Genomic DNA, 25143 nt, shown 5'->3' with positions numbered 1-25143 from the left:
GTGGGAGAACTTCATGCTCAGAGGCCCTGTTCATACTAAGAAGACAACTTCGTAGCTCCTGTGCTTTGTATATTCAACAGGACCAGGATAATTATGATCTAGTAGATGAAGTATTTTTGTCACTAAAACCATAACTCACCAGAATAGAGTAGCAGAAAGTCAAGGTGCCACTTCTATCGAAAATGTTCTGATGCTTGTAGTTAAAGCAAAATGCTATCTTCCTCTGTCTTTCATTCAGAGGTAGGATAGGGTAGAATTTTATGAATTTCCCTGCAACATGAGAGGGATTAAGAATCACTTTTTAGAAAATACTTCTGTTTGCAGTTGCAAAGTCTGGCAAACCTCCTGAGTGTCATCTGTTCCTTTTCTCCTCTCTAGCTTTAGCCAGAATTGTTATGTTTCTGAGCAGTATCAAAGGAGAAGAGTCCCCATCTGCAGTGCGCAGTTTCTACCAACTCACACTGAACACGTGATCTAGAATGAGTAATGAATGGTGTGTTTTGTAGCTAACTGTTTCCTAGAAAACAGACTCTGTGGTAACTGAAACTTGATTTGCAGAAGCAGGGCTCCTGCTGCCACCACCAACTTCTCTTGCCTATGGTCCAAGAGCAGTATCTCTATTACAAAGGACTTGGTCAAGGCTTCCCTTCACAGGTCTCCATGCACACTGAGTGGACATCAAGCTTCTGTCAAACAGCAGACAGAGCCAAGCTCCAGGATGTTTGCTGTTTCACTTTTAAAAAGTAGATAAGCAATGGTACAAAAGATTCAGGAATACATGCTTGAAGGCAAGAAATGAGCCAGATGCTGGAAAAGAGACTCAATCATTTAATTTCTATCCCATGTTTTAAACACCAGCCTTCACTGCCTATTCTGCATTGAAACCTGGTAATTCCAGGCACTATATTAATGAATTCTAGTGGGCTATTGGGCTTATTTTTAAAGTGGAACATAAAAATGCTTCTTATCTTCAAGATAAGAACTGTCTCAGAAATGCAAGATGAAGTACTGTTTTAAAAGGTGATTCTCAGAAGCAGGCAGTCACACTTAGGTATTTAATACTACCCGGTCCAATCCTCAGACTTTTTCCTGAATCAACCTGGTCTCCTAATCCTCATGTATTACAACCTTTATCCGTGTTTTTTATCCATCCGTTTCCTTTCCACAATGAATGGAAATATACTGGCTGATCATGAGAGGCTAGATCTGATTCTGTTATCTTGCACCTTTCACAGCAATGCAAAGCAGGTGTGAAACACTACTATATATGAACTAACTTTCTATTCACATGGCACTGACAAAAATGGCTGGGCTAGATACATGGCAGTGGAGAAGCAGGCCATATAGAAATACACACATATGTATGTATGATATGTATATGTATGCTTTTTTATCATAGAACAGCTTGGGTTGAAAGGGACTTAAGAGACTCATCTAGCTTCAAGCCCCTGCCACGGGCAGGGTTACCACCCACGAAATCAGGCACCAGCTCAGACTGCTCAGAACTTCATCCAACCTAGCCTAAAACACCTCCAGAGATGGCATCCACAGCTTCTCCGAGCAGCCTGTGCCAGCACCTCATCATCCTCTCAGGGAAAAATTTCCTCCTGACATCTAATCTAAGTCTCCCCTTTCAGTTTAAAGCTGCAATATAAATTAGATGGTGAAATTCTCCACTTTATGGGCATGATGCATTTTAGCATGTTTCAAAATAGCCTTGTTGAAAAATAGAACCTCTATTAGCAGAAATTATGCAGAAGTGTAATTTTTTTTCTCTTCATAATGAAGGCATTTTAACATAATTTACATTTTAATCAAAACATCCCTTTAAAAGTCCTTCTGCCTTCTCATATGGTTTCTGCCATTCTGGACAATCTGAGAATTTTCTTTGTTGGTATTAATGACAGAAAAAGCAATGGAAGCACCATCTCCGGGCTAAGTAGGAATCATTCACATGTGTCAAAGCAGATAAAAGAGTTTTGATCACTTCAAACACATTACCACGGTATTTTCTTTAATTATAGAACATTTTAGCTGCCATTATGTAACTCAATAGCACATGACATCACTCTTTTACCCCAGCAGATTCTGGTCCTAGAGATTCTGAGAGATTCTGTTGTAAAATGTAAGCAGAAGGAAGATTAAGAAACACTAAATATCACTAGAACAATCCACTGAATCAATCTGGGTTTGGGCTGTTATTACTGATATAAAGAGATAGCCTTATTTTCCAAGACAGAAAACAGATAAAAGTCCAAAATCTTCACTAAATTTTACCAGCTTTGCTCATCTCTGGGTTTGTCTAGCTATCATGTTAGGCATGATAGCTGAGTTTAGTTTTTTGATAGAGGGATAATGATATGTCATTAGTATATTTTTATGCCAATTATATATTACACATTCATTTACAGAAGGCTTCCAAATTTCTAAATCCAATCGTGGGTAAATGCACCAGAGGTGGGTGCCAGTGAATGAACTATCAGGTGTAGTTCTCATTCACTTCTGCAGTTGTTTGGATCAGCCAAAGGACTGGGAAACTCTAATGGGACGTTTATTAAGAGGCTGCTCAGTAGTTGCTCTGTGTGTAGTTTAGTAGAACTTTCTGGTCTTTTTAAAGTCCCTTTTGTGGGATGCCTTGGTAGGAAGAGCACCGAACACCAGTTTCCATCTTATGAGTGGCCCTGTGGCAATGGAGGCAGGAGCCTTCTGCAAAAAATCTATGTTACGTTACCAAAATGTTGTCACAAAACACGTCTCCTTTGTGGCTTACAGGGCACATCTGCTTCCCTGACCACTGAGCTGCTATATCTCGAGGATATTTCTGGTTGACATTGCTGAAGTACTGTAATTTGCTTGTACAAAACAACCATACACTACAGAAGCTGTAAATTTCACAGAATCATGGCATCACAGAACAATAGGGTTTAGAAGGGACCTTTGGAGATCAACTAGTCCAACCCCTTTGTAAAGCAGGCTCCCTGCACAGGAAAGTGTCCAGGAAGGTTTTAAATATCTTCCAGAGCTGTGAAATGTAGATAGCACAAGGCACATTCTAGACGTGGCAAGATGTAAAAATACTCATTGGGACACATTGGTATAATTGTTACATTTAAAATCAAGGGCCTTTCAGTACTGAAGCGTGGAATGGCTTAGGAGTATTTTTTCTTCTCAAACACAAAGTAGGCTTTATGATTAGATAGTAATTTGACAGTGAAAAAAAATACAAAATTGAGATCCATCTTGTCAGTAACATTGCTTGGAGTCAGTTTTATGAAATCTTGAAAGCAGACCTACAGCTCCAAAGAAGCAAAGAATTTAAGAACACACCTGTATGCGTGAAGGAACTCTGCATGTTCTTAAATACAGACAGAACCATTCATGCTCATTCAACAGATACTTCCCTGCTCTGCTGAACCGGAGACTAAAAGTTTTCAATTCCCCTCAGAAACCAAAGAGAACGCTCACAGCTAACAGCAAGAGAGAGGATGGTTGTGATGTTCTCTACTGATAACACTGCTGGCATGTACCACTGCAGAGAATTTAAATATCCTGTCAGAATTGGTCATTTCTTCCCTTCGCTGTAGGAAAACAGCACTTTTTAACACAGTTGATGTGAAAGAGCAGCCTGACAGTTATCCTAAGCAGGAAAAACTCACTCGGGAGATGTATTCATATATGAGAAGAATCACATTTTTGAGTCAGCATAAAAGGGCCTTTTCACAGATCCCTTAAAATGCAAAATGGTTCAATTCCCCTCTCTGCTTCTTATCGGTGAGTGCTACCTGGTTTAATGAAGTGTCAGCATTTCCTTCTGCATCCTGAATTCTCAAGGCTCCAAAACTCTACAGTAAAAATCTGCTCCAGGCTGAAATGGAGCAGCCATGCTCCAAGGCTGCTGGGAACATATTCCTGAATTCTTGTTGAAAAATGTTTTTTGGTTCTTGTTTTACTGATACTCAGAAAATTGGGTAACTAACCCTTGCTTAATTATGCTCTGAACATTAACAATATCATGCACAAACTGACTTTGACCACTCAAAAGACTCTTTGACTTATTTTTCAGAAAGACTGTTGAGAATTGGTGAAGTCAGTAACAAAAAAATGAAAACTGGGCAACCTGATTCAGCTGTGCATATCCCTGTTCATTGCAGGAGAGTTGGACTAGATGATCTTTAAAGGTCCCTTTGAACTCTAAGGATCCTATGATTCTATAACATATAGGAGCTGTTTACCTAGGATCACAAAGCACATACCACAACTTATCATTTTTTAACCTATTTTACAGATGAAGACACTTTGCCTCGAGAAATTTCCCTAATAGGACAATCCAATAAAAAGATACCAGCAGTCCTACTTCTTACGTTCCCTAACCTCTAGTTTGCTTATCTTCCTAGACTACCATATGAAGCTGTGATTTTAGCACGTATTAACATGTACATTGGACCATTACATAAGAATGCTCTGGTAGACTGATGCAAGGGAAGGTACTTGGTTTTGTATCTGTGACAGTGGGTAAGTTTCTCATCTGTTTGGCAGTAAGGCTGGATTGAAAATGGAGAAAAGCCTGTTTGCTTCTGTATCCTTCCAAGCTTATTTGCTCATACTGCTTAAATACTGGCACAGGCTGCCCCAGCTATGGAGATACTCAGGATCAGACAAGGCCCCAGGCATGCCTGGGTCCAACTTTGAAGTTGTCCCAAATGACCTACAGAGGACCCTTCCAACCTAAATAATTCTGTGATCTCTCTCTATTAAACAGCTTACCTTAAACTTGGCAAATACTTGCTTTTGACTTTGTTTGCTAATAGGGAAGGTCAAGTGCAGTTTTGTACTATGTCTACCTAAAAGAGCAGACAGGAGGAACTTCTCGATTGCAGGAGAGCATTGGTAGCATGAAGCAGAAGTTATTTTTAACTATTCTATTCCTTTGGCAGTGATTTGTTTCAGATTATTGCTCTGCATTTACTGGCAGCAGACAATTAAAAGAAACTAGCTCTTTTTAACCTCTGCTCTGGCTACACTACTAAAAAAGGGACAGTACAATTAATGGAATACTACGAGAGTATCTAAATAATATTTTAATTTATATAGTTCTTCGTGTTTATACAGTGATCTACTTGATCTATTAAAGGAGAATTGAGCAGAGAAAGTGTGGTCGTTAGAGTTGCTAATTTCATCCTGACTGTTCCCCTCAGTTACTACAGAATATAACCAAGGGATCTCCTTTAAGATGAGGAGAGCAGGATCTGAAGCAGAAAAAGCAAATAATTCTTAGAAAAACATTCACTGACTTTGGGGGCTGCTTCCATCTTCAGCATAACTTGGTTAACCAAACTGAAGTCATGTGTACTGCAGGAAAGCTTGGTTTGGTAAGTGCCTGTTCCTTGATCTGTCCCTAGGATTTAGTAATATAACCTAACAATGCCAAACCAGACTCTGATCCTTACTGTGGAGGCCACCTGAGACTGCCATTTGCATTTACCAGCACCTTACTGAGGAATCTCAAGTGCCACAGCTCTCACCTGGCTGGGAGCAAGAGGCAGCCACCATACCTCCGACACAGTGCTGTGAAAGGACTCCTGCATGACCACTGTCCTGGGAGGTGCTCACTATCTTTAAGACCAGAAAGACTCAATTTAGGCAGGTACAATTTAACTATGTTCTTAAACTGAAATACCAAAGAAAGCTCTGAGATTCAAATGCTTGCTTAAATTCATACTCACACTGAAGTGCTACCTGTATAGGAATGGACATCAGCATGTACTTGTGTACTGGTTTCCCTCCAAGTTTGAATGTCAAGCTATCTTTGCTGGTGAGACTTGGCATCTTCAGTCCAGAGGAAGAAGGCTTGGTATAATCTTCAGTTCTAGCACAGCTCTTGTCTCTCTTTTTTGTCAGAATCAAAGCTTCTGTGCTTAACTTACTGCTTAACATTTCTCTCGTATCTTTCTTTTCACAGTACGTGGCATTTGCCTCCCTCTTCTTCATTCTGGTCTCCATCACCACCTTCTGCCTCGAGACCCACGAGAGATTTAACCCCATTGTGAACAAGACAGAAACTGAATTCATCGGGAATGACACCCAGGTGCGGCACTACAGGGAAGCAGAGACCGAAGCCTTCCTCACCTACATCGAAGGTGTCTGTGTGGTCTGGTTTACATTTGAGTTCTTGATGAGAGTCACTTTCTGCCCAAACAAGGTGGAATTTATCAAAAACTCTTTGAACATCATTGACTTTGTGGCCATACTGCCTTTCTATCTAGAGGTTGGACTCAGTGGCCTGTCTTCCAAAGCTGCTAAGGATGTCCTGGGCTTCCTCCGTGTAGTCCGTTTCGTGCGAATCCTGCGAATTTTCAAGCTGACCCGCCACTTCGTTGGGTTGCGGGTCTTGGGACACACCCTCCGTGCCAGCACAAACGAATTCTTGCTGCTCATCATATTTCTGGCATTGGGCGTCTTAATCTTTGCCACGATGATCTATTATGCCGAGAGAATAGGTGCTAAACCAAATGACCCTAGTGCCAGTGAACACACACACTTTAAAAACATCCCCATCGGCTTCTGGTGGGCTGTTGTCACCATGACGACCCTGGGCTACGGAGACATGTATCCTCAGACTTGGTCAGGCATGCTGGTGGGGGCCCTCTGCGCTCTCGCTGGCGTGCTGACCATTGCCATGCCTGTCCCTGTCATTGTGAACAATTTCGGAATGTATTACTCCTTAGCTATGGCTAAGCAGAAGCTACCAAAGAAAAAAAAGAAGCATATCCCGAGGCCACCCCAGCTGGGATCCCCCAATTATTGTAAATCTGTCGTAAACTCTCCACACCACAGTACTCAGAGCGACACTTGCCCACTGGCCCAAGAAGAAATTTTAGAAATTAACAGAGCAGGTAGGAAACCTCTTAGAGGAATGTCCATCTGACCGTTAACCTCCATCCCGCGTAGTGATTTAAGATTCAGCCAGACTGCTTTCTTAGAGCAATGGGTAGCACATTTATCCATTCTAGTCCCACCATCACACAGTGAATAATACGTGTGAAATCTAGGTTGCAGGGACAAATGGTACAAGTGGAGGCTGATCAGCAAAACTAAGCATGAAAGCACGCTCTAGGAGCCTAAACTTTGGTCCTGGTTAAGGGCATACAAGTCTCAAGATATTTTGAAGAGCTGTTACATCTAGTGGAAGAATTTTGAGAGTTCTACAGCTATTTTGCTGGACTGTGTAATGCATCTCAGAGGCTCCTGAGAGCTGAATGCTTCATAGAGCAGAGTAGGAGCCAAGTACTCAGCAATTACAGAGTTCTCTGACAAAACAGGGCTGGAATTCGAAACAGCCAGATGCTTTCTCATTTGTTCCCAATTGGGACCTTTCAGCTGTTTTAAATGGCAGATATTGTACATCTCATTACAGAAACTAGGTGCCTAGTAAGTTGAAGGGACAACTATACCATCATGCATATTCATGAGACGATCCGTCTCTTTCTGATGATTAACTGCAAAGTAGAACAACAGCTCAAATTCTTGACACTAATACAAAATGACTCATTCTGAGACAAGACTAGATGTAAGGATGTTTATTCCATGGCATGTTAACCAGTTATTCTACAATATTCCACTAGAAATTAGCATTTAGAACTATGAAGAGTTTTGAACTACATTTTCTAAACCACACTCCTTTTTTGGGTTGGTGAGTTACAGCTCTCAACCTAGCAGCAGAGGCTGACTGGAAAAGGTCTGACTGGTCATTACTGGCTGGTTTGACCTGAACAGTGATTGCCTCATATTATGGTATTTTTACTTTTAATTATACTGATTTATGTCAGCAATAGGTGAAACCAGAGCAAAATTAATCATACTAATTCTACCAGGGGGGAGGGAAATGAAAAAAATACTAGTCACCATGGAATATATTATAATATCCCATGGCTAGTGGTTAATTATGGGAATATCTCAGTTTTATGAGAATCCTCCTATAGCACACAAAGTTACGGGGCTCCAATTTGATTGTTTCAACCCCATAATCTACCTCTACCCACGGAATATCACTATTTATTCTATGGAGTAATTTCAAAGTAGATAATAATGTCAAAAACAAAGCCAACTGCATTTTTGGCAGATGTCCCAACCGAGTTGCATAGTAGACATTTTACAGCCTATTCAGAATATTCCCCTGTGTTGCATTAGATAAAACAGATCTCCAATCAAGTGATTTTAACTGACATCTAGACAAGGGATGTTTGGAAAGAGCTAGAGTATACCTATGATGGTCTTGTGTTATCATTTCTTTTACTTTGAAGAAAATTCTAATTTGTTACTCATCCTGAGTGAGGTATTTTCTTGTCATCTCATAGCCATGCATGTTGATGTCATTGTGAGAAGCACAAAGAAAGTGAGACTTTCCTTTGTGTACAACTTCACCTATGCCAATGCTAATTTTGGAGGGGAAGAGCTGGTGGGAACTTTTCTCTCTTCTTTTGTCTTTTTCCTTTTGTGCAATTGTGTAAAATCCATTCAGAAGGTAAAGAGCTTTTTTTTTTTTTTTTTCTTTTTTTTTTTTGTTAAAGACTATTCCATTGCAACAGGCCAATCACAATTCACGTGACTGATAGACTGTCTCTTTCCTATTGTATCTTTGGTGCATAAGCGTATGGTTTTATCATCCATTCCCTTCAGGTTGCAAATGCTTATCACGAGTCATGTCCAAGCAGCAAACTTCCTCGTAAGTGATGCCCATGTATCAAGAGGGATAGAGTGCAAAGACAATATGGTGCATTTTCTACCACAAGCAATATGCCAACCACCCTCTCGTAAAGTGTGTAAGACATCTCACTTCTGAGTACTTTAGCAAACAGCTACAGAGTGAACTTCTCAGAAATCCTTTCCTTTATAAAGTTCCTTCCATTACATATCCTGGTCATCTCTGGGAACTAGAGGACTAAGAATTCTACAAGTTCAATGCAAATCCACACTGGTATCCTGAGAATACATGTTCAATGTGGAACTGTTTTGCCACCACCAGTGCTCTAAAATCAGCTGTTACCACGATATCCATGAAATATCAATAGTAACAGCAACTTATCTATTTCTGCAATAATTAATTAGAAGAGGCTATTTTTATACATGTGTACAAGCATATACATTTTGAGAAGTAACAAAGCACGCTTGTATTTCAGCTAACAAAATGGACTTGGTAACACTGTTGCTGAAGACCTGTTTCTGATAATTATTATGCACCACTAGCAGCAAAAAATATTGCCTGCATCTCTCAGCTTTCTCACAAGGAAAGATCTATATGTGTGCAAGAGATAATTGCAAAATAATAAGATCAGAACTAACTGTTAAAACAAGATCTGCACTGCCTTGGATGTTGAGGTTCACTTTATGTATATGAAGCTTTCATAGGCTCTAACTTGTTCTTGAAACTATAACCGTACATCATATAAAAACAGAGACTTGCAAGAAGTGATGCTCCCCTTACTGTAGAATATTTGCATTAGTTAACCCCACCTAGCTGTAGGCAACCAGTTAGCATCATGCTAGGTACTCAGAATGGGTCCTTCAGACCTAATGCTTCTGAAATAATGCTGAGTTGCTCATGATATTTTTTGTAATTTTTAACAGCAAATGTTCGGTGTGGCGGTGTCTACGTGATATACAGCCATACTATGTATATCTAATTACATTATTCAGACTCATAAAAAGGCCTATTTACCTGCTCAAGAGTAAGAGGCATCACATGAAGTTACTAATTCCATATATTATTTTTGGTGGAATGATTAAATTCTTCACAAAACAATGATGAGTATGAAATAGTTCCATGTATCATTACCTCTTCACAGCCAAATGCCCCCATCCGTACTCGGTCAGTAGTTCACAGCTGTTCTCAGTCCATACACGCAGGGCCAAGGGGTCTCTATGCAGAGCTCTGCACAGCCATACCCCAGTGCCTCCTCACAGGCTAAGGAGCACTTTCCTGGCACAGACATGCAAAGAGCAGAACTTTGCCCAGCGGCTGCACAGCTGCTGCCAATGATGCTATGGTGATTTGCATGCAAAGCAAAGATGTTTTGAATTGAAATTAGGGTAGTTTTGAATTGAATTTTTAGATAGACCCCAACACTCTCAGCAGCCCAGTCCTGTGTAATCTACATCTGGCAGGAGGTATCTTTAAATAACTGCTCTTGGTTTTAATTTCACACAGAGCTCTATCACACCCTTCCCTGTCTGCAACAACTCTGCCTGCTCTCCACTTTATTCCTTCCTGCCAGTGGGCAGGTGGGAGAGCAGCAGAAGGGGAGGAAAGGCATTTCAGAGGCCCTCACCAGTAGCACTAAGAAAGCAAAGATTACCCCTATAAAAAAACGTTCTCCAAGATAGCTTCTGGTGTCCTTAAATTCTCAAGACAATGTTTATATAGTGCCAGGAGGAACCGGGCCTATGACAGCACAAAGGAGCAGATCTTCATCTTTGGATATCTTTAGTGTCCAAAGGAGGGCTACAAAGATGGTGAAGGGTCTGCAGGGCAAGATGTATGAGGAGCAGTTGAAGTCCCCTGGTTGGCACAGCCCAGAGCAGAGGAGCTGAGGGGAGGCCTCATGGCAGCCTATAGCTCCTCACAGGGAGCTGAGGGGCAGAGCTGAGCCCTGCTCTGTGTGACAGCAACAGGACCTAAGGGAACAGCATGGAGCTGTGTCAGGGAAGGGGCAGATGGAGGTTAGGGAAAGGTTCTGCACCAGAGGGCTGTGGGCATGGAACAGGCTGCCCAAGGCAGTGGACACGACCCCGAGCTGCTGTTGTTCAAGGAGCACTTGGACAATACTGTCAGACATAGGGTTTGAATTTTCCATGATCCTTCATGGAGCCAAGATTTGGAATCAGGGGACTTTGTGGATTTCAAAATTGGGATATTTTATGATTCCAATATTTTCATTTTATACAGGGTGTAATTTAACTGAGCAAGATCATATGAAAGGTCTGTGACAAAGCTGTTAGTAGAACGTAACTACTGGGCAGCAGTCACAACCATAGTGCTCTGTACTGCAGTGTCTTTCATCTTCATAACAAAGCAAAATAAGAAGAGGGGAAGGGGAAGGCAAAATTAACTTCAAATAGAAACAAAGCAGAAGAAGACAGACTCCAACAGTCAAACTCCACGATTTCTGCTTCAAACCACACACCATCCTACAGATACTAAGTAATTTATCTCAGTAAACACAAACTGACTTCAAGGTACAAGTTTATAAGAAAACCTTAAAACACACAGAACAAATACTGAAAGTTTTGCTATGAAAATGTTACTTAGCTCTTAAGGCTCTCTCTTCTGTGAGCTGTGCACTTACCTGAAGTATAGGCTGTCTGCACAGTTACATCTCAAAGGTGATGTAGATGAAGAAATGAAAGTCGTTTTCCAACACTGCAAAAGAAATTAAAATATGAATGGAATTATAACTTCATTTGATGTCTGCACACTCTCTAGTGCCACAGAGTAATGATCTTAAAAATGTATCCGTAATACACAACCAGAGATGAAGGTTATTTGGGTTTTGCTAAGAAGCCAATCCCAGCCTTTTATTGTTTCTGTACATATATTTAAAACATCTGCACACAAAATGCTTAAGTTTAACATAGCCAAAACAAGAACTTGTCATCTCTCTGATCAATTCTGCACACAGCTTCACATAAACTGTACTCCAACAATATTGTATCTTTATACAAATGTGTTGTGCAGACACATTTGGTAACTTTTTCACAGTGTACCGATAGCAAAATTTCCTGCTTTATTGCATAGCTTGAAAAATTTAGGAGAAATATTATTAGAATTCAGGAATTCTAAGAGGAAGTGAAAAATATCTATTCTTACTAATGTATCTTTAGCTTTGGAAAAACTTCTGTAGTTGTTTTAGCTCCCTGCCCCTCAAACTTTTTCCAGAACCCACTCCATAACTATCCTGCTGTCTGAATAGTTAAGGCCATCTTACCCCTGACAGAGGGGAAAAACATTGCTACAGTGACTTCATTGTACCCCATGGGCAGACGAATGGGAGCAAGCTGTGACATTGTAACTTACCATTTCAATGCAATTTACTGAGATAGAGCTGATTTCTTTTAAAAGAAATAATGCGGAGTATTTCAATTTTATCAGTCATGTCTTCTGGAAGCACTGCTCTTTTCTCAGGGTTTCCTTTTTCTTCCCTTCTGTCACTGTAACCTAAATAACCTGTATTTTTTGTGCAACGCATTGGTTCTAACGTCAGAAGTGTGCTGAGCATTGTAATTCCAGTGCCAGTGCTCAGTGGGAGCTGGGGAGTCTTGGCAGATCTTGTCACGGGCCTATTATGCTGCTTAACATATAGCTGTAGACTGTGAACTTCAGTGTTGTTTTATTTTTTATGGATAGCAAACCATTGTTGAAGCATAGGTATGCAGTCACTGCGGTGGTCCTTCCATCCACAGGAAAAAAAAAGGTTGCTAGATTTTGTGTCATAAAGTCTTTGACCATCTCTGTAGGAAGGACTGTAGATAGCAGTGTAACTGCAAAGAGTTTAGGTCTGTTTCAGCTCAGATAGCTTTGATGTTTGTATACATTGCACACCAAATATGCAAAAAGGCAGTGAATATAAGATAGCAGGAAGATGCTTTTCTTTCCTCCTTGTACTTAATCTGTTTGGCCTTTAGAACATCAGAATTCATCATTCCAAATAGCAAATGAGGCAGTGATTACATCTTAACATTACTGAAGATGGGGGCTGGTCCTCAAGATCTAACACAGAAATGTTAACAACTCAAAAGTAATAATGCTCAGTTCTTCTTTTTTAGATTAAAATGCACTTGCCTGAGGTCCCCCCATATGTTGAAGGAAGAATTAGGAGTCTCACAGAGTAATTTACTCATTTATGACCTGAACTGCTCTCCAGAGGTGGTTTTCTCAACAATTGATCTCAGGTGACTGCAGCTCTAACTTAACTTCAGTTAAGTGCCTACAGATAGGTGAAAATAATTTGGACTTTTTTCTTGCTCACCAAGTAACATTTCTGCAATCTCACTGCTGTGGATCACACATAAAGCAGAATTTATAACCAATACAATGTAGTATTTTCTTGCACAATTATTCATTTATCATTTCCTGTAGAGATAAAATCAGTGGCTGTCACTTGTACCGCATGCTTGTTTACATTAGGATTTGAGTAGGAATATCAGTCTCTGTACCATATCTATTGAAAGCAAAAAGGAAGAGCAATGAACTCAAGTACAAAACTTCAGGTTTCTATTTTTTTTTGGTCCACGTGCATGCCAAGTCCACAATGGCTGAAGAGTTTTGCCATCCAGTGAGTTAAATGAAAGCATGCAGTAGCCACAGCCAAATCCCTAATGAGGAAGGTTTGGACAAAGCCCCAGAGCAGTACAAGTAATTAATGAGAAAGTAAAAAGAGCCCCTTGCAGCTCTGAACTGGCTTCTGTCCCTCTGCCAGCAGAGGAGTCTGGGGATCTCCTTCAGCACTGCTGTCCTTTTGCTGTTGTTTCCCATAGCAGATACTTAGACACATTTCTCTGGCACTGTGTGAGAAACAAAAAAAAAAAAAAAAAAAAAAATTAAATAAAAAGGAGAATCTTATTAAACAGTCCCCTGTGGCCCGGCCACAGTCAGACATAATTATGGGGACTAGCAGGACTATACGGAGCTGAAAAACAATCCTAGAACTAAATAATAAATCTTTGGACTTTTCATGCCTTAATAATTTAATGAGCACACGAGACACTTTTAGTGATGGGAAAACAGAAACAAACACTCCAGTCAAATAAGCCTAGCCAGTGCCAATCCTCCAGTGTGAGGCAGCTGTAAATGTGGTAAACCATCTTTCTCGAGTGCCCTTTCAAACACATGTGCCTGCCACCATAGCTTCCATGCCGTCCACTGCCAAATGCAATCCTGGGATATGAAAGAAGTACTCTTGGCATCTCTCCCTCCTGCTGGATTAAGTATGAATGATATTTGTAGGATAGATACAACAAAAGGCATCTTTGCTGCAATAGCACTAGTCAGATGGGGTATCCATTATTACAAAAGAACAGGGGAAAAAAGGGCCTAGGGTATGATATGATAGTGCTGTGCCCAGCCCACTATCTTATATCCCTCTTACTCTGTACCTAATGGACATTTTCTCCATTGGCTATTTGCTTGTCTGTTTATAAGAAAAAAGCTGAACTAACAAACAATCCACCATTCCTCCATTCTCACTGTCATTGTTCACTGTATTCATCCATGTTCCATGTCTCAGACACCCTCCATACTGTACAGATCATCATACTGTATTCTTCAGTCAGGGCGGTGTTATAAGAGTGTAGCATTCCTCACTCAACTGCAAGCTGTACCTGACCTGTCGAGGCCTACAGAATTTGCTGTTGATGGGGTTCTCAGAAGGCCAGAATGAGTGCAAGTGAATCCACAGAAGGGTCAGGATACAAGTAGGAGGGATCTTCCAGAGCTCTTTGCACTGCAGCATTTCCAGGAGAAACAGTTATCAGTACTGCATTAAGCACATATCCATTACTAAATCTGTAATGGCAAAATGCACTGGATCTACTTAATTAGAGCTCCTGTATTTCCTCCAGCATACCGGTAGGTAGGCAGCCAACATACTGTCACCTCACTTCAAGATGTAGTGCCTCTCAAATTTGATACTCTCTGGGAGTGATGTTACTATGTTGGTCAGTTAGTTCTGGGAGAGGTGGTCAGCACTGTCACTGGAGTGCCTTTCCTGGGGGACACGGCTTCCTGGAGGAACCCAGGTCAACAAGGTGGTGAGTAAATGCTGAAGAGGTAGGTTGGGTCGGAAGGCCTCTGCGTATACATGTAGCGTATTAAACTCTGCTCTCGTTTGTGCCAGTGTAAAGTCCATCAGTGTGAAAGCTACTCAGAAGAGCTTCCTAGTAACTTTCAAAAACTGCAGTAATTTAAAAATCAGGAAACCTTAATAAAGATACCTAGAACTAGCAAACATTTTTGCATTTTAATGGCCTTAGATTATTGGGATAACTAAATCGAGTTGTTATATAGGAATCTATTAATTCTTTTACATGTTCTTCACCTTTTCTCTCTCTTTTTTCTCTTTCCCTCTTTCACTCTGTTTGTTAACATTTGTTATTACTGTACGTTGCTTGCAACTTGTGTATGTTACAGACTGTCACTTTTTATTCTGTGAAGCTTTCCTCCAATTCCCATCAACCTGAGCTCCATGTTGGGCAGCCGAGGAGATTACAATACAGTTATTAAATGCAAAAGAACAAGGAATGTCACAGACTATAGGTAACTTCATTGAGGTTGTGACACCAAACCTGATGCAAGGTATTAATGCATTGAGTAAGTACTTGGTATGACAACAGAACTACTTAGTTAAATTACTTTCTTTTTTTTTTTTTTTTTTTTTTTTTCAGATAGTCTGCATGGAAAAAATAAAAATGTAGAAAAATTCCCAAGCCTACCAATTTAGGATTTTTTTCAGTGTCATTTTGAAAACTAATGATGCCCACATTGATGCATCATTATTCATTTTCAGAGGCTTATATCCATATATTCACTGTTCTCCTCTATGCTATACTTCCTTCCATACTGTCCAAGCCATCATTTCATCATCCTTTGTCTGTGGTTTACTATATCTTCTTCATAATTCTTTTTTACAATTTAATAAAGTTATATCCCTTTCACTCTAAGGACCTGCTTTAACAACAACAAAAATGAGCCTCTACCCATGGGATCCATGTTTCTTAATCCTTCATGAGACTCTGGAGCCCATAAAAATTGATTTCTGCAGCCAAAAATGATCTGACACACAAGGATAATTGTTATTTTGCTGAATCAGGTCCTGACCAAAGTATTTTGTTACAATCTCCCCCAATTACACAAACAATACTTTAGAAGAACAGTAAAAAACAGGTGATAGACATCTCTGGCAATTTCCTAGAGGGAGAGCATCAAATCTATTGCTTCTACTTGTCTTCTTGGATGCTAATAAATTCCATGTTAACTCAGAAATCACTATAGAGAAATACTAATTCAAGAAAAGCTTATTTTTCTCAGTCTGCAGCTTCTTTGTTTCCTAATTGGCTATTATGTTCTGAGCCTCCCTTAACCTGTGAAAAAGTTTAGATGGAGTCCAGTTTTAGAGAAAAATAAAATGACTTATACTGATGCAACTGTTGAGAGGCCAATGAATATTAATGGCCTGTTACTACTATCCAGGCAGCCAAAAGAGTAACAACTTGATATCACAGGGGTGAAATCTGAGTTAAGGAGACTTGAGAGAACAGGGAATTGAGCTGTGGTTACTGTCTTTCTACACAACATCGCAGAGAGAAATAAAATCAATGGGGAGTTTCTCAGTAGCTCTTCATTGCACCACAGATTAGAGTAAATGTTTTTGGAAAGTGGCATTCACACCCTGAGTTTCATCGTAATCATATATGCTCAGCCTAGAAATATCAGGCAAAAGTTGCACTACAGAAGCAGGATGCAAAAAAGGAACACAAAATCTTCGCATTTTGTCTACAGCAGTAAAGATAGCTGGGAAATTTTCTGTTCTCCATCAGCAGCTGTAGCAGCCTCATAACTACTCTATTGTGCACTTCCAGTGAAAAGCCTTGTAGCTGAGAAGATCTAGAGCACAACAGTTCTCCAACCTCACCTTTGCCATGTCGTCCCTTTTCCTATATTATTCTGTTAGCCTGAGACAGGAAAGGCCATCGTTCCAAGTATGCCATCTTCAGTATAGTATGACATCGTTAATGTTTGCCACATTAAAAGTCCTTTGATACCATCAGAAAAGTGTAAAAAGACTGAAAAACAAGAGAGTAATTAACTCATTAAATGGACAATATAACATTGCTTTCTTCAGAGATCCAGTTGGATTAAAGGTCTCTGCTGACAGGGACCTCACAGATTCTTCTTCATGAGAGACTTCTGGCAGCTACTGAATGTTAGGAGCCATGCAGAGTGATGTGGGTTGAAATTGGGCAGATGCTCAAGCTGCAAATGAGTAACAAAACACTCTCAATTGATCAGGAATGAGCTTATCCATAGACCGAAAACCAGGATTGGGATCAGGGCTATAAGAGCACAGTTGATATCTCAGTAAGTGTAGATTCATTTTTAGGTCTACATAAGATGGTGGGATGGAATGTAACTTCAGTTACATAATGTTTCCCTAGTAAACAGATCTTCATCTTTCAAGCAGCTTTCACAGTTTTAGCACTGTTTTTTCACTTAACTGCTCCTACCTCCTTCCTGTGCATCAATCCCCTTCCCTGCAGGCCCTTCAAGTCTCCTGAGTTGTTGTGAGATGGCAAAAGGCTGCTCAGGGAAGTTGTAAATACTCAGCCTGGGTTCCTGTCACTTTTAATCCTTAAACAAAGGTGGCTAGGAGGAAGACAGTCTGTTTCCTTCTGGAAGAGATTGCTAGTGACCTAGTGGGGCCGAAGAAAACAAATCTATCTAATTGCTGAGTTTCTGATCTGAGCCTGTGAAGGCCCTATCTTCTTTAGCACAATGCCAATAAACCTGGAGCGATTAACAAAACCAGTTAAGTAAAGCCAGTAAGGTGACTGTGATAATCTACTAGTTGTAATTGGCATATTTGGAATTGTTTGTAACCAATGCTATGAGCAAAGAGAGAGCAAAGAGACAAGTTGTGCACTAGTGCGTGGATGATCTCTCCAGAGCTTCTCCCACATTAAGCACAAGAAGATACCCTAAGTCTTTTTCAGAACACCCCCCAGTTTAAAATTCTTTGTCTGCTTGAAAATAGCTGAGGCATTTCAACTGTAGTTTTCTGCAAATGGAGGCTGAGAAAACAGGAAGGAGGAGGTTAAAAAAAATAATCAAGTGGAAACCATACAAATGTAGCTGTGAAACGAACTACACGCCTGGGAGATCTGCTGAACACTTTCTTCAGCCTCTAAGCCAAATCTCTGCAGGAGAATGTTTTAAGCTGGTGCAGTTAACCAGGTATTCGCAGATATGATGATTATGGAGATAAGGTTCCATGCTGCGAGTCAGAAGATTTTGTTGTAAATAACTTCTTACGTAGCAATGGGCTTGTCGTTTCACTGCAGGGTAGTTTTACCCATCTGTAAAACAGAGATGATAACACTAGCTTTTCATCACGGAACAGTATATAATACAAAGAGGAAAAAGGTTAGACAAGCCTACAAAAATGTTATACAAGCCTGGATTCAATTCTGCTAACAGGGATGGAAAGACTTGTAAATCTGGTAGGGCACAATCAAGTGTGTGAAATTTTAAGTGCCTAGAAGTTGCTGTCATTGGTATAACTCTGCCAATAAGTCACCAGACAGTAATTATTTCAGGATCTTTGCCTTGTCTACAGTCCTCTCAAAGCCCAGGTCAACCTTGGAAAGAACAAATCAAAACTTAAGAAATCAACCTAAATAATATAATTTCATTCCATCTTTAGACTTAATACGTGAAACTGTTCAGCATGTGGGTCTGCTAATGAAAGCAATGAAAACTTCTCACTGTTGACAGATGACATCAGAGAGGTTTTCTCTATTTGGATAAGTTATTAGGCATCATGTGATTCCTGAGTCTAGCCTTTACTGATTTAGGTGCTGCAGAGAGTGGTTTGGAACAAAGCTACTCTATCAACATCTGTTTACACGCACAGCTTTCTGTGCTGGTAGTTTAACTCCTTCCTAAGTATTCTGAAAAACTGCTCTTGAAGATGACCAGGGCTGTCCAGAATTTGGTCCCTAGGGCACAGCCCATGCATGGAATAACCCCAGGGATGTTTGAGGTTCAGCTTAATGATTTGTGCACATCGCCAGCTACTTTGTTCTCTTTCTATTCAACAGAACTAAAACAAAAAGGTTGCAGACTTTCAGCAGCAAACACACAGAAAAATTCATCAGCGTTAAAGAGCCCTGAGGAGGCTACTAGAGCAGCTTACAGCTCAGGTTGCTAGGAATGTATGACACATCTTAAGAAATAAATTCCAAGGTCAACTTTCTTGTCAGTGAGCACAATAGAGCCAGAAAGCTGCTTCCATAAGGACCGATGGCTGCTATTAGCAAGCTGTGTGACCCATAGCCAGGCTTCTCAGAGGTGTTTTGAGCTCCAGAAACAGACCAGTGTCCGTTCCATCACTAACCACTTAGTTTACAAACCCAGGCTCAAATGTGGCAGCGGGGATTTCAGAGATGTCAGTGCCTCGTTCCTTGTAGGATTAGAGCTACCTGCCTGTAGCAGTCGAAGATTATGAAGAAGCCCAGTGCTTTGCTCTTCCCCAAAAGGCCAGCAGTTCTCCCAAAACACAGTTATGTGATATTAAAAGCAACAGTTCAGTACCTGTAGTGTCACGGTTACCATGGCAGCTGTGCCAGGCTTTCGTGCTGATAGTAGTACTTAATACCAGTCTTACAAACAGAAAGGAATTGCAGTTCATTGCAAACATCTACAAACAACAGAATGCCCCCATAGCTTTTTTCAGGTTTTTAAAATATATTGAGATATATTGAGAGACAGAAAATGTTGCTACCTCTCTATGGGGAAATAATTGGCTAAGTCTAAATGGAGAAGAAAGGAGGCAGAGGTGAGATATGCAGAACAGACTATTTCTTTCTCTGTAGTGACAAACCAGTGACATCCAAATAAAAGTAAATGCATAGAATGCAATTACTGACACAGGGATGGATGTATATAGCACATGCTGTATACATCTGTGTGTGTGTGTGTGCTCAACCGTTGTCTGAAAAGGCTTTTACCTCTTATTCATCTGTCTTGTCCATCTGACACAGAGGAATTGTATCTCTGAACCCCACCTAATGCCGTTTCTCTTTTGGTCTTGTATTATTACTTGGCTTCAAAGTCACTGAAAAACAAATAACAGTATCATGTAGCATTCAGAATGAGACAGTATGTAAATCTAGAAGAGGCACTGGAATTAAGTTTACTTATTGACTTTATCTTTCTCTAAAGACTTGCAGGACCACCCATTGCCTTACAGTCTCTAGTTAATAAGCATTGTGCAACCAAGGTTTAGGATGCTGCCTACAGTTACTGGGTCTCAGCATTTGGAAAACTTCAGAAAGCACTTGGACTGCTTTTTCCTCCCTTCCACCAAAATACTCTTATTGAGCTGTGCCATATTTCGAGTATATTCTCAATGTACCAAATTGCACTTTAAACTCTAAAGTAAATCCTACAGTAAATAGCACTTTGAATTGTTTTACAAATATCATACAAGTCACACAGAGAAAACGTACTCTTCGCAGTCTATCTTCATGGGAATGTGTGGAGCAAAATGGGCAAATCTGACAACCTATTTTCATTATTTACAGCCAAGCATAAATTTGACTCCATCCATTTTCTAAATTCATGGCCTGCTGTAGTGTTTTCTATATGTAGTTCCCGTGCTGGCATTGCAAATACTGTGCATGTTTCAGATGAGAACATCAGAAAATTGATTTTTTTTTTCAAATCCACGTTCTGCTGTCTTATTCCCATACATAATGTACTCTGTGTGTCTAAAACGTGTACAGCCATTCTGCACGACTGATACCAGAAATAATATTTCAAACACCTGGGGTAAATTGAGGGAGGGAAAAAGCAAGGATTTTTCCCCCTGGAATATTGCACGAAGGCATAAATCAGCATAAACAGAATATACTCAAATGCTCAAACACAACTCACAGTCCACTGCCTCTCCCAAGCTCTGAGCAACAGAAGGCTTCATGACGAGCAGGTCATTCATGCACCATCTGTCGTCATGCAAGCACATGATCCGATCTCTAACCGTGGTCTTCTGCTCGCAGGACTAGGAACCACTGCAGGCCCGTATCCGAAACTGCCCCTCTATGCGGAAGTACAGGCGGCGGCTGTCACACCTAACGCGATCACGTTTTGTTTCTCCTCCCACTTAACAGACTTTATTTTATTTTGGTGCAGTGCACACGAACGCAGTGTCTAGGACAGACGTGCTACCTTCTATAGTGTCGCTATAGAACTCATTAGCTGTGACCCCTTAATTTGCAGCTGGAACTAATAAACAGTGCATAGTGTTTCAATAGCCTTCTGCTTATATGTTTGAAGATTCGAAACTGAATGGTGAGGTGGCCAAGGCGGCGCTGGCAAACGAAGACTGTCCCCACATAGACCAGGCTATTACGCCTGATGAGGGCCTGCCCTTTACCCGCTCTGGCACTCGGGAGAGATATGGACCCTGCTTCCTCTTATCAACCGGGGAATATCCCTGCCCGCCTGATGGAGGAATAAGAAAGGGTATGTAGCTGGGGTCCTGTAACTATGTAGTTAGCAACCGTTTTAAACGAATAAGAACAAGTCAGCTATAGCTCTAGCACGCAATAGTGCGCTTGCTGTAGAGATGCACGTTTGGGCTGGAAACCACCACTTGATGTCTGCATTTGGAGTTTCTAACCTATTTCTTTCAGAAAGAAAAGCCTGAAGAGCTGTAACTACCCCTTGCAGTTATGCTAGACAGCTGAGACTTCCACCCTAACCGGTGCAGTAAGCTTCAGTGCAGTGAGCTTCAGTGGAGAATGCTCTACAGTGCCCTCAAATTAGCCCATTCTTTAAGGAGAGGCCAGTTAGCACTTGACAGCAACAAAAGTTTGCCACTTTAAAAGCTCACAGATTTTACAGACTCTGAGGAGCAAATACCTGGGAGGTAGCAGACAAAAAAAAGTTAAAACGCAGAAGCAAAAGATCCTCAAGAAACATCAAATGATTATTCGGCTACCTTAACAGAGCACTAAAGGAAATTATTTGGATCTTCATCGCTGTTTTGCTCAATAGACGAAGAGAAGCACATAAGAACATCTGTTAGCACAGGTGTCTTCAATCACAAAATCATTCACCTAAAATCACTTTCTTTTCATAAATAAATCACTACTAGTTAGTTTATCTGACTTCTGACAGCTACAGATCTCTCAGGAGTCATTTCATTTTAGTTTCATTATGGCCAGAATCATTCACATAGTGGTAAGAAGTCAAACTGAATGAAAAAAATACCTTCCCTTCTTAAAACAGGCTACGTTTTGTTTAAGTTACTTAAGCTGAAGAAACCGTCCAAACCAAAATTAGAATGACATGCATATGCATAAAAGTCAGTAAGAAATGGGGAAATTGGAAAGGTCTGTCTCTTCAAATCAGTGTTTATCACTGGTGTACTGTATATAGTATACGATACAGTCAATATTTTAAAACTTCAAAGATTGTACGACGTAACCATACGCTGAGTATGGAGTATAGAATTCCCATGTGCCATTGTATGATGGGCAATAGTTATAGTAAATGCCAGTTATAGATAGTGTATGTATTTCTAAGTTTAAAGCTTATCATCAACAAAGATATAGTTGGACCACAACACTTTCATGTGAAAGTATAACCTCTTAAACTTACCTTTGTAGCAAAGTGTTTTACTTGATTCTGTATTGGATAAGCATTGGCCGCGTTCATTCAGCCTGGGCGAGTTTGGGTGGTTCCAGTGGATCAGGGGAACACTCCAAATGGCACATCCTTTGGGATGAGGAATGTATGGTTTTCACGATGCACTGCAACTGCCTCTCGTTACTGAATGAAACAGAGGCTGGTTGGCTAAAGAGTAATATACGTCAGCATATTGTTGGCCTGTTTGAAACACGTTGAGAGCATCTTAATTGTTGTTCCAACAGAATTTCACCCATAGTTTGTGCAACTCTCCGTACACTTGCTGAGCTGTTTACGTGCATGTCTGACAAAGGCGGGGGGTGGGGGAGGGAAAAAAAAGCATGCAATTTTGTTTTCTTTTTTTTTTTTAATGCTGAAAACAAAGGAGTAGTATCTCTATAGCAACAAAGTAAATTACATGGATTGCTGCCTTTTTTTTTTTTTCCCCACCTTTCTCTCTCTTGTCCTCCTTCCCCAAAGCTACCAGAAGTCTAAATTCTGCCTGAAGTCAAAATGCATGAGGTGACAGGGAATGGTATGCGTGAGTGTATGATTGAGACATCAAAAATCCCCCTCCTACTGACTTTGTTTTAGGGTACAACCACATCGCTGCCTGTAGGATCAATTACACAGCCTGACTATCCTTGAAAAACGATTTTTTCTTGTTTTTTATTTAAACTTATTCTTTACTTCAGTGGCCACGCGAGTCAAGTTGCAAGCGATACTACTCTAGCATGTCTGTGCATGCAGTTGCTATTGAACTGGCTACAATGTTGACCTCATTCTTAGTCCATTCTGTCATTGATCCAATGCTGTACTTTGCATTTTTCTTTTAAATGAAGGTTACGAAATGTCACGGAGCCTTAACAGCATAGCTGGCATAAGTGGAAAAGCGATAGGATTATCCTCAGTGTCTGCGCCCTACAGCTCTCCTAGTCCAGTGAGACGCTCTTGGTCTCCCATCCCATCTATTTTGTAGCATGGATCAGTAGCAGAGAATGGTCTAAAAAGCTTTATTTTCAATTAGCCTATGCTATGTTGCATATAATCCAGGTGACTAAGTCTGAAGATGCAATGTCTCACAGTAGCACCTGCTGGGAATGGTGTTACTACTGATGCTAGGTGACAACACTCCTAAATTGCACTCAGATGACAGTAGGCAGGCCATTCACGTGGTACTGGTGGGCCATAATGTGCTGCATGGTATCAGTACATAGGATGAAGGGTAGATGCACCAGATAGCTTCCTTCCTGGTGCATCGTGCTAGTCTATGCTTATTGTGGCTAATGGCGGATCTACTGGCTCGGTATGGAATGGGTTAGGCATATAGTCGATGCTGAAACATGCCAACGATGGAAGATTTTGCTTTTCTCAGGATACTTTTGAGCCATAGGAACCCTGCAAGAGTTTGAGCAAACAAGCACAGTAGGATGAAACTTTGCATGGGCGCCTATCTTAAGCTGAAAGCAATACTCAGACACACTGTAGAGAGGTCTCAGTCTGGCTGACTGCATGGAAAAAAAACCCTGTTGAAGAAGAATATGGCTGCCTCTGCATGTAGCTATTTCACCTTTTCCTCCTTCCTTTAAAACTAAGATGCCGAGCTTGATGTGAAAAGCACAGGGAAGAAGCTCAAGTACTGATTGTATTCTTTACATGCAGATCTTTGCAAAGAAAGTCCAGTCATTGCTAAATATATGCCAACAGAGGCAGTCAGAGTGACCTGACAAGGCAAGATGGAGATGAACATTGATGGCAAATAAACATCTGTGTGGAACTGTGCAGGCATAGAAGACCTTCTCATTTGGACAAAGTTAACTCGCTCCATGCAGGTTTTATGGATGATTCTTCGTGGTTCTGGAGTTGTACAAGAGATGCAGGCTTTTTCTACGGCCAAAACGTAACAAAACTGTAGAAGATCTCTTTTTTTTTTTTTCCTTAGTCTATTTTTTTTTTTTTTTTTTTTTTTTTTTGTTCCATAGCATGAATTGCATGAAGACAAAAATTAAAAAAATAAAATAAAAAAAAAGCAAGAAACACTGCAAATGTATGATTAACTTTGAGGGAAGAAAAAAAAAAAAAAAAAAAAAAAAAAAAAAAAAAAAGCAAAGTTATATATTTTCTTTCAAAGCTCTTTACTTTTACATACATTGTTGTAGCCAAAATGTAAAACAAAACTGTACATTTCTTTGCTATGGATCGCTTCTTTTTGTATACGAGATACTGAGTAATGGTTTTAAAAAGTGCAATCAGGCAGTCATGGGTCATATTGACCACGCCTTCACAGATCATCACACCGACATGGAAATCAAGAACTTTTAATCCTAGATGTGTATAAAAATAAGAAACTATTTTCTGTCTGTTTTTGTTGGCATGCTTGTGACACATGGGATCTTCCTTCGGACCTGACAGTAACAGCTGGTCTAGATTTAATTTTCCAGCTCTGGTTATGTTGTATTTTATTGATGTATAGATCCAACGTAAAGACCCTTCATAAATTGTTCATATTAAGTAATCAGTATGAATTTTTAAAAAGAAAAAGGTGTTATTTTAAAACTGGGACTTATAGTACAAAAATCAGGAAAATACTCAAGTATAAATTGTCTCAAAGTTTAAGAAACAAGACAACAGCATTGTATGCAATTTAGTACTGAGTAAAAATGCATGCACAATGTTATGCAAAA

At 40.3% G+C, this 25143-nt stretch overlaps 1 protein-coding gene and 1 long non-coding RNA gene across 7 annotated transcripts in view; one reads left to right on the top strand and one right to left on the bottom strand.

The window, feature by feature from the left end:
• The window catches only part of KCNC1 (potassium voltage-gated channel subfamily C member 1), a 99776-nt gene extending 75379 nt beyond the window's left edge, over positions 1–24397 (top strand). The window contains exons 2-6 of one of the 6 annotated variants that reach the window (XM_042882208.1): positions 5960–6851; positions 10771–10795; positions 20960–20975; positions 21133–21292; positions 23302–24113. In XM_042882208.1, coding sequence (XP_042738142.1) covers positions 5960–6851; positions 10771–10795; positions 20960–20975; positions 21133–21292; positions 23302–23438 — 1230 coding nt within the window. In that variant the 3' untranslated portion in view covers positions 23439–24113. The other 5 variants (XM_042882207.1, XM_042882210.1, XM_042882206.1 and 2 more) reach the window with 5 other exon arrangements.
• On the bottom strand, positions 11342–19879 carry LOC122185964. Its single transcript, XR_006181007.1, has 4 exons — positions 19777–19879; positions 17892–18123; positions 16683–16833; positions 11342–11416 (listed from the first exon to the last, which is right to left on the bottom strand). It is a non-coding gene; the product is annotated as an uncharacterized LOC122185964 (long non-coding RNA).
• Positions 24398–25143: the final 746 nt, after the last annotated feature.

Source organism: Lagopus leucura, unplaced genomic scaffold (assembly GCF_019238085.1).
Source record: "Lagopus leucura isolate 7727_CA_CO unplaced genomic scaffold, USGS_WTPT01 Super-Scaffold_100033, whole genome shotgun sequence".
Classification (NCBI taxonomy): Eukaryota; Metazoa; Chordata; class Aves; order Galliformes; family Phasianidae; genus Lagopus; species Lagopus leucura.
Note: the sequence above shows the minus strand (reverse complement) of the source record. Positions and strands in the feature narration are given on the sequence as shown.